The sequence below is a fragment of the Scardinius erythrophthalmus genome (genome assembly GCF_964197995.2).
Source record: "Scardinius erythrophthalmus genome assembly, chromosome: 10".
In the NCBI taxonomy this organism is placed as follows: Eukaryota; Metazoa; Chordata; class Actinopteri; order Cypriniformes; family Leuciscidae; genus Scardinius; species Scardinius erythrophthalmus.
In genome coordinates this window covers 15,710,561-15,725,022 of record NC_138230.1, presented here as the reverse complement: position 1 = coordinate 15,725,022, position 14,462 = coordinate 15,710,561, and the positions used below count along the sequence as shown (strand labels likewise).

Below are 14,462 nucleotides of genomic sequence, written 5' to 3'. Positions count from 1 at the left end.
AGAATTACAGTGAGAGTTTAAATAAGAATAGAGGGGTTCTGGGATAGTCATATCGCGCTTCCTGAAAGAGGCAACGCCGTTTCACTGAAGAGGAGGGGAGGAGAGAGAGAGAGAGAGCGAGAGGAAAAGCGTATTGCTCTCAAAGTTATTGCACTGCGCTTCTCTGTGAATGTCTGTTAAAACGCTGCTATTACACATACTCGGGACCAAAAGGAACTTTTATCTTAATTAATGGGATATACATGAGATTTTTGCCGTACGAGGATTCGTTTTTCGTTGTACTAAAGACGTTTAAAATATCGCAATGTCTCGAGTAGCGGATCTGTCGAAACTTCGCCAGGAACGGATGAGAGAGATCAGTCAACGGGTAAGTGCAATGACGCGTGTTTTAACCAGCTTATCGGAAGAGTTAAACACATTAGACGCTATGTTTGAATTGTCCACTTTAATATTTGTTCGTCATCATGGTTTTATAAGAGATTTTAGCGCGTACATGGACTATAACATTGACTAGAAATAGGCTAATCGGTTTTGAAAAGTATGCTGTAAGTCCATTTCAGTTCGTTCAATCCAAATTTATTTGTATTTTCATAATACATTGTGTTCCAAAGCAAAGACAGTTATTCAGAAAAGCTTTGAGTGTGTTTTGGGATAATAAAAATACATTAGTTATTAACCTAGAGGTTGTGTATAAACGTGGGCACCTATCCTCTTCCTCATCATTGTAGAATGAGGGTTAAAGGGCCAGACAGACTAAAATGTTAACGTTGCTGTTGTTTGACAATGAATAATGTTTTCCAAGACTGTAAGTTTATGGCTTTTATTCAGTGTGATGTCATTGGTATGATGCAAAGGCAGCACAAGCTGTATCTGAATCTGCATGTACATTTACACAGGAATTTCAAGTGTTGAAATGAATGTCTTCATTATGAGATTATGGATATAGAAACATGAATATGAATTATAAACTTTAAGGCAGTTCTGATGCTGAATTTCATTTACACAGGAGCAAAGCAGTGTCACCTTTGATACTATGGGTTAAGGTGGATACTTTACTGATTATGTACACAGAATTTGGAGCAACACAGAGCCTGCTCAGAGCAGTTTTAACTCTGATGTGTAGAGACATCTTGAGTAAAAGGTTGTATGTTGGTTTTTGGCATTGGATATGCACCTTTTTGTCCAGTTATTAGCTTCAGCATGAGTTTGAGTTGTGTAGGTGTTACTGAGTGGGAATGTTGAACAACAGACTGTGTGTGTGCGCGCACAGAGAAACATTCAAGAGAAAGAGAGCCAAAAGAGAGGTTGCCATAGAAATAGCACTCAGTTAAAGCATCAATTCCAGGTTCAGGTCCGAAGGCAAGAATTTTTTTAATAGTGAGATGTGTTTTTGCTCACACATAAGCACACAACCTCTCACCACCTCTTCTTCTAAGGTCAAAGGTTAGACTTCAGTCTGAGAAATTTAAATGTAACCGAGAGCAGCTTCCAAGTCAAGGTCTAGTTTGACTGGCCTTGTGTTTACCTTCTTCTGCAGAGATATATTGATATAGCCTAATCGTCCGATCTTGGTCAGTTTTTAGCCGTTAAAGGCACACTATGTAAGAATTTCTAAAATCCACAAAACAATGTTATATATTTTGTTGATTTGTGTACTTGCATTATCCCAAATGTTTCTAAGAATGCTTAAATCCAGAGAAATAAGCAGTTTTAACCAGGACAGGGATCGTTGCCTATCAATGACATCATACCCGCGCTACACTTGATTTCCTGGAAACACCAAAGACGCTTTAATATATTAGGCCTATGTGTTTTATTAGACAGGTGAGCATCTGTTTGGTCATTCATTGACAGAAAACTAATCATTGTTAAACAGCTCAACACAGTTAGTCTTTTTGTTTAAATCTCGAATTCTTGATTTACCGCGAGTACCATATTTACTATGCCTAATTCAATCTAGCTCACTGCAGTGTGCAATGTGTCTCATATAGTAGCCACCGAGCGAACGCACAGAGTAGCATTATAAAAACTTTCATCACACTCAAATGTATCTAATATGATAAAACAGCGCTGCTTTACCCCACATATGCACGACCGGAAGAAGCGGAAGCGTTCTACGGCATAATAAAAGCTCCACTGCTCATCAAGCTACGCCTTTGTTTTGAATAAACAACCTCTAGTGGCGAAAAATTACATAGTGTGCGTTTAACAACTACTTGGCCCATAAACAGGAGTTATATCGACATTGGATATTGAAAGAATCCATATCCGTCGACTGCTACTTTCCTGTGCACTGTAGTGGAAATTGCTTTCTTATGAAAATGTTTGTAAAGAATGTCAATGTCAACTAATCCAGTCATGGTTCCCCATAGGCCAGCTAAATCCAGGCCATCAGGCCACAGCAGACGGAACTAAATCTGGAGCTGGGACTATTAGAACTGGAGCACCAACATTAAGTACTGTCAATCTCAGCCCATTTCCTTGATAGGAGGTGACTCCAAACTTTAGACAAGCTCCCTGAACCTAGAAAACAATGTGCTTGGGGCACATACCGCTCATGCTTTTGTACAGAAAGCTTGATTCAATATCAACTTTCAAGTGAACTATAACCACAGAGGTTGTTTTCATTTTGCAGGCACAGTTACATTTCATTAGCCTGACATTATTTTTATAAACACAGACTTGGAAATGTTGGCTGCTCCCCTGTATTTTTCTGATATATAGAGTCATACTCATGTTTATTTAAAAAAAGAAAAGTATCACTAAAAGTATCTTAACAAACCCCACCCTGGCTACATGCTTTGTTCTCCGATTTAGCATGAACTATTGCAACTTCCCAAATCTGCAGAGATGATTGCACATACACGTAACAAACAATGCAGAAGCATCCTGGAAATTCTGGTTATGGACAAACTAGGTCAATTTAGGTGTGCTAATTTGATAGCAACGTCCTGCAGGTTTTTTGACTGCGACACACTAACACACTAAGCATTTTTTATAATAAATTTTCTGTTGCTTGCTTCCAACACATGTCCGTGTTCCTATGGCAACCTTTACTCATGCCTCCTGCTGATTAGAAAGAGGAAGTGCTCTCTCATTATTTCCTGCTTTGCATGTCAACAGAGAGGCCAATTTTTAGAATAAGTGAACCCAAAACAGGACCTTAGCATCTCTATTTTCAGATGTGAAAAAAATATGAGACATCTTATTATAAAATGTATGAAATCTAAAAAATATTTTAGCACGGAACACAGACCTTAGACATCCAATATGGCCATTGTTCGACTTATGTTTATTCCGAAATATCTTAAGAATTATGTTGACATTTCAAATTCATTTTTAAAATGGTTTGTCTGGACATTTATCTTTCTCTTTCCTTAATTTTCCAATTAACTCATCATAAAATATGTATAAAAGAGGAAGGTGAACAGCCAGGGCCAAGTAGAGCTTCTAGTAAAATGCTGACTAGCATATTAACCAACCACATCTGCTGGTCAAAGCTTTTATAATCAAGAACAATGATTTTAGAAGCACACAGATCAAAACTTTTTTTACAGAATTGTACTGTTAATTGTCCAAAATGGATGCCTGGACTTATTCAATTTACCTAATTTAAAGCTGCAGTGTGTTTTTTTGTTTTGTTTTTGCTGTAAATGCCATATAATTACTCTGGAGCCAATGGAAAATTATTTCATGTCAATGCTGATTGGCCGATGGCACCACAAGAACAAACGCAGTCCTAAACTCTAGCAAATATCCTGTCAGCGTAGGAGCTGACGTCAAAGCCAGCAGACAGGAACATGTAATTCGTAAATAGTTCATTATATTATGGAGGATGTTTTGCTAGTGACTGCTCAAATTGTAAAATGGCTCTGCTGGTTTGCTGTTCAGTCAGCAGACTGAGGAAAAAATGACAGCTTGCAGGTCGTATAGCATTCTCCAGGTATAGCTTCTTGGTTCTTGCTCGTCATATTGTTATTGTTAACTAAAACTGAAACTAAAATAAGTATTTGTGTACTTGAAACAAAGCTGAAATAAAATATAAATATTAGAAATTGAAATTAAAAATCTTAAATACAAATTAGAAATGTTGCATTGGCAGCTAACGGAATGCCATAAACGTAAAGTGAAAAAGTTCTACGGTTACGAAAACTGCCCTGTGAGCCGTGGGAACGGAGCGAGGCGTGATTCCTGGACTTTACGTTGAGTTTTGTTTATGTTTGTGTGTCAGTCGTCTGTGAGAGAGAACATTTGCCAGTTACCACCTCCTTCTTCCCTGAGCCTTTAACATATTTAAAACGTATTTTAATGTATTTAAAAAATCAACAACTAATAAACACACGACAAAGGCACATAACAAAATTACTCAAATTTAAATGAAAACGAAAAATATAAAAATAAATGCTAACATAAAACATAAATAAATACTATAATAGTATATAAATACTCAAATAACACTGGTACACTAATTTTGACTAGCCTAAATCATTTTTGAAACCTTTTTTATTGTATACAGTGTCATATAAATTACATTTGGTCTGGTCTGGTCTGGACAAACACAAATAAACCCCCTTTTCCTCTCCCTTTCTTTTATTACACATTATGTTAAAATAATCAACCCCTCAATAGCCGGAGTCGTTCATTTTATCTATTTGTTTGTTTATTACTCAACCTAGTCGCACTCAAACTCTCCTTCTTCCCTCTCCTGTTAAAATGCCAAAACTGAGGGGACGTTTACACAACAATGTACTAAAAATGGAAACGTTTTTCCTTAGCTTTTTTATGCACAGATGATAGTATTGTCAAAACGATCACCATTCACACGAATCTGTGAAAAGGATTAAAAATGCTGTATTATTCATGCCAGGCCGGTAGTTGGCGATGTAACTCTGTAAAAAAACATACAAGCCTATAGACTGAACACGTAATTCACATGCGCATGATGTCACGGTTTTACACAAATTCACGCTATCGTTTTCAAAAACGTGCACTTTGAAACTCGTTTTCAAGAGTTTGCGGTTTCAGGGCCCCAAAACGCCATTGACGTGTAAATGAATGGCCAAAACACAAAAAAAGTTCCCAGTTTTTGGTTGAAAACGGTGTCGTGTAAACAGTCCCTGAGGGTTTTTAAAGACTTCCCACTAACACATGCAACACTTTCCACTAATTAGTCGGGGTGTGACGAGATACTTAGCTCACGAGACGAGACGAGACATGAGATTGGGTTTACGAGAACGAGACGAGACAATATTTTTGCACAGAATTTTTAAGAAATCCTCATGACAAAATTTGCGACCGGAAAAATAGTCTGCAGGTGCATTTTGAAAAACTAATCATCTTGTAATGAATGTCATTTCAGTTACGCTTTCTGTGTATGAATTATCATATAAATTGAAAGGCAACAATATACAACCACTGACTTCTCTCCTATATAATTTCACATGAGTCTTTTCGGACCTTACTGTACATGAATTATGAGCTTCCAGAACTTCTGATTGAGGCTGTGTGTGACCTCCTAATTGAACTCCATTCCACAAATTGAACATAGAAATAAAAACAACAACAAATAAATAACAGGTTTTTTTTCTTAGTCTTATTAAGTGCAAACAATAAGTGCAACCATAATCAAAGTACTCTCTCAGAGAGTGCAAACAGAGACCAGGGGCCGGTTTCACAAAGCTATTTTAGACCGGTCTATAGACAAGTCTAAAATTTGCTCATAGACTAGTCTAATGCAAGTTAGACTGTTTCACAAAAATAAAGACTGACTTAATTTAGACCAAAAAAAAATAGACACCTTACCCCCAGGCTAACTTAGGTCTAAGACTCTATGTTACCTTGGCAACCAGCAGTAACAATCAGTTACATTACAAACTGCCAAAAGAAAAGGGAAAATGGCTCATAATTTAAACATTTCTTCTTGTTACTACATTCCCAAGTAAAATGTCCTTGTAACATAGTCAACGCGAGCAACGATCGACGCGCTTCCTTTCAAACGCAAGCGTCACGGGCGATGCGTGAAATGCAATACACCGTGACTGCGCAAACAGGGGGTAGTAGAGTCATAGTGAAGTCATAGCTCTGAATGCCCGTCTATTTCGCTTCAAACGCTCGCTTTATACGCGCGTCCAATGCGAATGGATTTAAAATGTTCAAGCGTCGAAGTAGACGTGATAGACGCGAATTTGACGCTCTATTCGCGTTTAGTGTGAACGCTGCATAATAACAGGCTGCGTCAAGATTGCAATGCTGGAATGTGTGTGTGTGTGTGTGTGTGTGTGTGTGTGTGTGTGTGTGTGTGTGTGTGTGTGTGTGTGTGTGTGTGTGTGTGTGTGTGTGTGTGTGTGTGTGTGTGTGTCAGAGAGAGAGAGAGGCACGGGCGCGATCGAACAGTGGAAACATAAAAACATACTCCGTCATTTATACTCCTCCAACAAACACATATTTTCCGCTGGGGTAAACTGCACTGAGCAGTTGAATGCGCTTACTCGATCCGCCATGTTTTTTGTTTTGAAAAGTGTCTTATTTTACCCAGAATGCATTGCAGTGTAGTCCTACTTAAGATAGTCAGAGTATTAAGTGCTTTGTGCAAAGGTCTGATTTAGATGTCTATCTGAAGTCTGACTACTATATCTAAGCCATAGTCAAAGTCTATCTTAGTGAAACCGGCCCCAGAGCTAAGAAGTGGTTACAACTACATAGCCCAGCCAGGGAGCTGGGGTTTTACTTCCGCTTTTGAATTCACAATCTCATGTGCTCTTTATATAGGGAGTGGCAGTGCTGAGCGCTCATTCTACAAGATAAGACATTTATCAGATGCTTAATTTAGGCTCTGTTGCGCAACGAATCCTCTACCATGGTCTTGTCAGTGAACTGTGATTCCTGCTGCAATGTGTTTGACTCTGTAGCCCGTGCTGGATGAGCAGAGCAGACGTTTACAATAATTTACAATTAAAGCGATCATTTTCCAACTGAATTAAATGTTTTTTATTTCTTAAAAAAAAAAGCAAACCGACAGTGGAATGTAATGTAAACGTAGCGGTGACATATTCTAAGCTAATTTCACCCTCATGCTCCGTCATGGCGATATCGCAAAACAGCTTTAATATCGTCACATTTTAATATCGTCACATTTTAATATCGTCACATTTTAATATCGTCACACCCCTACTAATTAGCTCAACCCACATCAATTAACCTATTAGCAGATTGTATGTAAAAAAAGACCCTCAGAGGGCCAAAGAGAGGACAAAATAATGGCCAAAATCTGAAGAAAACCAAACTAAATCAAACTAGGCATGACCAAACTAAATCAAACTAGGCATGACGCACCTAACAAAGACAAACAAATAGATGAAGTTACTGTATCAGAAAGAGAGCCATTGTTTGCTTAAACCAAATGAGTGACTTTTTATAGTGGAGAGTTGATTGGATTAATTTGTCTTTCCCCTAAAGGCTGATAAGCAAAGATTAGCTTTTTCAATGAAAACCAGTTCACAGGCATGAATGTGCTGTGTGTGTTTTCATGATAACATCTTTTACCAAGGAATACAGACCCTCTAGACATTCAATATGGCTATTGTTCGGCTTATGTTTCTTCCGAAATGGTGTTGCAAGTTCTCTTTTGAGTTGGTTGTTTCCCTGTTCGTGAACTCAGTCTGTACCAGTTCGGCAGATGAATTGGTTACACAATAGAAACTGAGCTGCAATAGTGTCATCATTGTCCTTTTTTTGTGAGTGTTGATTGTTCTTTGACCAGCTCAAAGTTTTTTTGTTTGTTTTTTGTACCATGATACTAGGCAAATTTTACTCTGGTGGAGATGATTTAAATGTTTATTTATATATATTATGACACCATGCATGATTAATTTATTTTGAGTTTTTGTGTTCTGATTAGAACAAGGAGAAGGAACGCATGAGGGAGCGGGAGAGAGAAGCCAGAGAGCGAGAGGCGCGCTACAGTAATGGCCACCTCTTCAACTCTCTCACCGTGTCTGGAACCACACTCTGCTCGGCCTGCAACAAGAGCATCACCGCTAAGGAGGCCCTCAGTTGCCCTAGTGAGTCACACAGACACACATGTAGACATCACACTCAAAATCCACAGACTTCACCAGTATGATCAAAATCAGTTGAATACTACATTTTGCAAGATTTGTACAATTTCTGTGGAAAATATTTGTGGTGTTTGTTCATCAACTCAGTGATAGAATCATTGGCAATGTGAGTTTATTTAACATGTCGCTACGCAGTTGCTAGGGTGTTCTGGGTTGTATTAGCATGTTTCTATGCTGTTGTTAGGGTGTTGATAGGTCTGGCACAAGTCTAAAGGCCCGATATACTCACGGCAAGGTTGTTTTTCGTTCTTCGTTTAGGGGTAAAAAGAAGTTTGACCAGCAGTATACTGTTAGCCAACATCCTGAAGTCACCCACACTGATGAGAGCGGCGTTTAGATTAATATGTAAATATGTGCTGCATGCTTTCCTCGATGTGGATGTTTGCCCCAGCTCTGCAATTTAGCACTCCAGTCAAGTTGCGTCACATTTATTTATATAGCACGTTATACAATAGATTGCTTTAAAGCAAGCAGCTTTACAGTATTAAACCTAAAAAACAGTGAAGAAATGAACTGGAGAAGATTTCCACATCGAAGAAGGTAGAGCCTCAGAGCACACATTTTACATACAACTATTACATAGTTGACACGGACCAATGGTAGTACGAAGGTGTTTATCAGCCGGAGTGAACTTTTCCAGCGAACTTTTTATCAGCTGGATAAAATCGTTCTGAAAGTGATTCCAATGATATCGATAGCTTTGCTATTCCTTAATATTGAGAACGATTTTAGAACTAGATTTTAGATTTTATATCTTATTTATATCGTTATCTTGATAGTTATCGCCATTGGTGTGAATGGACCTTAAGAAGCCAATCCTCAAGTATTTATGATTAAGGTTTCTGTTGATATGCGGTTACTGAAGGCCCCGATACAATTCAAAGAAAATCAGGCCAAAACTGAAGTTAATTTTGGGAGTTCGAAGAAAATGGGAGTTTGTGGAAATGTTCGCTATGGCAGGTAAACACTTTCAAACTACCATTAGTCCATGGTAATTATGTAATAGGTAGGTGTGCTCTGAGGCCTTCTTTGACTTGGAAATCTTCCCTCGGTTAATTTCTTCTGTTCAGTTCCTTTGAAGTCGGACATCCGTAAGTAAAAACACGAGCGCACTGGAGAGCCACTTTATAGTATAAAATGGAGGTATAATTCTAATTGAAAGAGATACTGATATGCGGAAGCACAGAGGATAGAACAAAACAAAACACCGGTCACGAATTAGAAGTCTAAAATGAGAATTTTTATAGAGAAATGTCGGAGCAGCTTGAGTTTGTTGCCCAGCCTTATTAGTTTGAACTGTGAGAGGCATCTATTCTCACCTAAGCTTACGCTACTCCTATGTCATATATCGGGTCAGAGGTCACTCTTCCGCCAGAACTTGACTCGCATACGCCCGTTACTGGAAGCCAAGGATTATAGTTTATAAAGTTATAATTATGTATATTTTTCCTTACAAAAACACATCACTTCACTTCAGAAGGCCTTTATTAACCACCTGGAACTGTATAGATTACTTTTATGATGGATGGATGCACTCTTTTGGGCTTCAAAATCTAGAGTACCATTCACTCACATTATAAAGCTTGGAAGAGCCAGTTTATTTTTTAATATAACTCTGTGTTCGGCTGAAAGAAGAAAGTCATATACACCTAGGATGGCTTGAGGGTGAGTGAATTATGAAATCATTTTTATTTTTGGGTGAACTAACCCTTTAAGGCGTTCTGGGTGACTTTAGCATGTTGCTATGTGATTGCTTGGATGTTGATAGGCCTAGTACAAATCTAAAGAGCCTATTCACTAGAGCTTAGTCTCTATGATAATCTAGTTTAATCTAGTCAACACAAATAGGCTATATCTGATTATTTTTCACTACTTTCATCATCCGCCTGATGAAATTTATGTCAACACAAGTCAAAACGCTTAACAGCTTACCTCTTTCAAACTAGCTAATTTATAGAATGTATCTTTCATGTAGGATAGACTAATTAACCTGGTACTTATGGTTAGGGATCTGAACAAACCCTTAATGACAAGTATTAAACATAAGTATGATCAGTTGTAATTGTGATTAGACAGACACTGATTATGAGTACAGTATAAAAGCAGTACCATTCTTAATTAATGTTTGCTTACGTCCTCTGTGGAAGAAAACCCCAAGAATAAATGTTTCTGACGAAATCCTAGGAGGAGCTTGTTTGTGATCCTGCCAATCACAACGCTAACCTCAGTCAGCCACTTACCTCAGTCCTTCCAATGATTTTTCCTGCTTTTTCCCCCATCTCAACTTCCCCACTTTCTTTCCATGATTGCTTCCAGATTCAGAACTTTGAGCTCAAGATGAACATCATGTATAAGCCTTTTCATTACTTGCAAGCCACACCTGTCTACCCATTCCCACATCTCACTTTCATATTACATCTGTGCTGTAGCCCTGAGCTGCTGTTTTGAGACCTATTATGTGGTGAAGTGGAGAGTATGTGGAATATTTTTAGTGGCTGGTCTATCGCTGTATGCCAAGATAACGCACACACACATCTTAAAGTTGGAGGTCTAGATAGTTTCTTTCTGCAGAAACAGCCCTGCAATAGAAAGCATTTTCACACATTTCACCACATCCATATTATATATATATATGCGTGTATTTTAACATAAATGATGTAATACACACAAATGGCATTTCACCACTCCCATTCTCTCTCTCTCACCCTCACACACACACACACACACACACACACACTTGAACAATTCTTTAAATACATTTACATATGAATGCTGGCATGCTCTCACACCCTTTCCTGTTTTGTTGTGCTCATCTTTCAATTCTTGTTCTCTGTTTTGCTATTGTTTTCAACTTCTTCCTTATATTGTCATCAAGATCAGATTTAAAGACCAGACAGTACGAGCCTCTCATCGATGAGCGGATTTGTGCTCGGCTGCTCTGGTATTGTTTGCTCTCTCTCTTGCTGTGTATCATTGAACTACATGTTCAACACCCACACAGGCTCTTAGTGCAAAGGCCTTTCGAACCGAACACCTTTGAGTGGGAGATTAGATTTAAACTAGGTCCTACAGTGGATTAGATAAAAAATTTATATGCATAAAGATGCTGTTTTATTTTATGTTTCGCATATGAATAAGATGCATTGAATGTGATGTGGATGTGCAAATTTATTTTTTAAAGTGAACTTAATGAGTTGCCCAAATGAGTAGCAGATTAGTCAGTCATATGGAAGCATTGGATAAAGGCTGAGATGCACGGGTCAGCATGGCATTTACAGTATAGAGGTGTGTATCTTCACTTGCCTCACGGTTTTATTCGATTACGATTCAGAGGTAACGATTCGATTATATAACGATTCTCGATGCAACACAATGCATCTTTTCCTCCAATTATTTTACTAGTAATAATTACTATATTATTAATCACAGTATTGCTCTTTTTGTTATTTTATCATTGTTGTTAAAAAATAAGAACAAAGATGCAAATATAATATAAGAAAGAAACAAATTTAAAAAACAGTGCTTTACTTTATTTTTTAATTTTACATCTAAACAGAAGCATGCAAGTAAGCAAAACAAATAATCAAATGCAAAAATAATCACAGCATGGTATTCATTACAAATTAATTGTTTGTTATTAAACGCTACAAAAGTAGGTTTATTATATTAAGACCTAATGCACAGTCATATAATGTTAGATGTTTTTCCCCAACTGTTAACCAAATGTTCACTTAATACATAACAAATTATGTTTGTGTGAATACTTGCCAAGACTTACTGTAATTGTGTGTATATCTGACCGATTATATTCCACAGCTCTAGTACAATACATAAGATATTTTGTTCAAAAACAGCTGGAAAGAGCGCAAAAGAATGGAACAGAATGCAGATTTATCTATGTGTTTTATGAAATATTTGTATTCTGATACGGCTTTTTAAAAACAAAACACTGTTAATGTGAGACACATGCATGACACATACATATATATGAAATGAAATATATTCCTGTTATGACAAATCAACCATTACTCCAGTCTTCAGTGTCACATGATCCTTCAGAAATCATTCTAATAAGCCAATTTGGTGCTCAAGAAACATATTTTATTATTATCAATATTGAAAATACTTGTGTTGCTTTTTGTGTGCGTGTGAAAACCATGAGACATTTTTTTTTTTTTATTGTGACCTTTGGTGAAGTCTCCTTCTTTAGATTTGTCAGAGTTTGTGTTCAGATTTGCCAAGATACCACATTTGCATTCAGTCATTTATCAAAATGGACTTTTTTGTCATGTCTATTTTTAAATAAAATGTTCCTCTACAGTTACATTTCTAAGATGCACTTTTACTTACAAAAAGCCTGTGCTGCTCAGTGGGTGATTATTTAGACTCGTGTAGGTGTGTGTTGTGGGTAATCGGGCCAGGGAAACCCCACCGGAGCCCCCGTCCCTCTTCCTTCCAAGCCACCCTCAAAACAGGAAGCAAAGCCGTTCTAAAACAATAGGGGTTCAGAGACAAAAGCAATGCGGTGTAACCAGAGAAAATGTTCAGCGTCAAGTAGCATTCTGTAAAGGAGATCTAGAACAAGCATTTTACCGCAGACATGGACAGAGGTCAAGAGGGAGAGAAAGACAGGCGAAAAATGGGTATGGTACTGAGATTTACTTAATTATTTGCTGTAATATTGTAGAGAGGAAAAAGGAAAAGAGGTTAGAGTACAGGTATATATATTTTTTTCAATTTCTTCGCTGGAGTATCATCGTACGCTGGTTGCTATTTTTGAGAACTAAGTGGTTGGTTTCTAACTGGTTTAAGCTAAAGAATCATATTAGACCAACAACAAACCAGCTAATAGTAACTTGATCATACCAGTCGTAACGTAGAATGTTTCTGGAACATAGTGGTAGGTCAAGCAGCTAATGATAAGTGTTATTGCAAACCCATAACAGAAAAAGTGAATACAATTCTATTACTTTATAAATGTGACCATGAGAAGATCACATTCATCACATTTAAATGTGATTGTATGAAGATTATAGTATGTGAGATAAAAGGGTTTTCCTATCTGTTCTTTTTTTCAGCTTGTAATGTCACCATCCACAACCGCTGCAGGGACACGCTACCAAACTGTGTCAAAATGAAACAAAAGGTGGGATATTAGTGCACACATGTGTCACATGGTGTCACATGGACCACTGACATTCAGACACTGGCTTTGATTCATGGTAGGATGAAGAAGAAATGTATCGAAATTGGGTCTGTTTTCTTGATGTGGATTATGCAAAAGTCTAAAAATGTCATTTATGTGTCACAATAGCAACAGAAAATGGCGCTGATGAGGAACAATTCGGCCTATCAGAATGTGACTCTGAGGAATAAAGGTGAGGATGTGATGGAAACAAGTGTGTTTTTACATCTGGTATTAACATCTGATCCAATTACAAGTGGCATACGTCTCCTGTGACCAGTTGTGAATGGATATCATTGAGGGGATCATGTGATAGTAATTGCCCAAAATTGATTAAGACCCAGCTAACAGGGACATTCTTGCAAGGTTCTTTCAAAGTTAACAAACATTCTTCCAGTAATTTTAATGGAATGTTTGTTCAAAGGGATCTGGACCTTAGTAATGTTCTCAAACTGTTAGCTCAAAAACGTCATTTATACATCGTTCATGGAACGCTTGTTGGACGTTCGTGTAACGTTTTTTTTAATGTTACTGCTTGTTTCAGAACATTCAAAAGTAACATTCTCATAATATTTGCAAAATTATAAAATGGAATGTTCCCTTAACCTTCAGAAATAATGTTTCTAATGTTTCATGGGAACATTAGCAAAATGTTTTTGTTAGCTGGTTACCAGGAGTAAATGGGGTCTAAATATGACATTGTTCTCTCTTTTTCTGCCTCTCTGAAGCCCATTTAAAGGAAAGGCCGAGCTCTGCCATTTACCCCTCAGACAGTCTTCGTCAGTCACTACTCGGATCACGTCGCGGCCGGTCTTCTCTCTTACTTTCCAAGAGCGTCTCCACCAATAACATTGCAGGGTGAGTGACAGAAATGACAGAGATGCATAAAATGGGCTCTTGCCTGTACAATATACCAGCACATAACCAAATAAGTAAATCCCTAGTTTATAAATACTGTAAAACATGCTATAACATCAATCTTTTGTCCTGAAATATCTATGTAGAGACAGACACACTGTTCTCATCACTGTGTAATTTTTGTCTTTTTGTGTTTGTTTGTTTTTTGTGTGTGTGTCTGTTTGTGGACATTTTAGTTTAATGTAAGCAGTTTTGTTTGAATGTTATTTATTAGTCATTATATTCACTTTATTTTTATATTT

General features: G+C 37.5%; 1 protein-coding gene across 2 annotated transcripts in view; it reads left to right on the top strand.

Moving 5' to 3' along the window:
* arhgef2a (Rho guanine nucleotide exchange factor (GEF) 2a) overlaps window positions 1–14,462 on the top strand; it is a 58,339-nt gene that overhangs the window by 25,119 nt on the left and 18,758 nt on the right. Inside the window, exons 1-5 of one of the 2 annotated variants that reach the window (XM_081377197.1) lie at window positions 100–367; window positions 7,898–8,060; window positions 13,196–13,263; window positions 13,432–13,495; window positions 14,031–14,160. In XM_081377197.1, the coding sequence (XP_081233323.1) occupies window positions 305–367; window positions 7,898–8,060; window positions 13,196–13,263; window positions 13,432–13,495; window positions 14,031–14,160 (488 nt within the window). In that variant the 5' untranslated portion in view covers window positions 100–304. Of the gene's footprint in view, window positions 1–99; window positions 368–7,897; window positions 8,061–13,195; window positions 13,264–13,431; window positions 13,496–14,030; window positions 14,161–14,462 lie in introns of those variants that run through there. The other variant, XM_081377196.1, reaches the window with a different exon arrangement.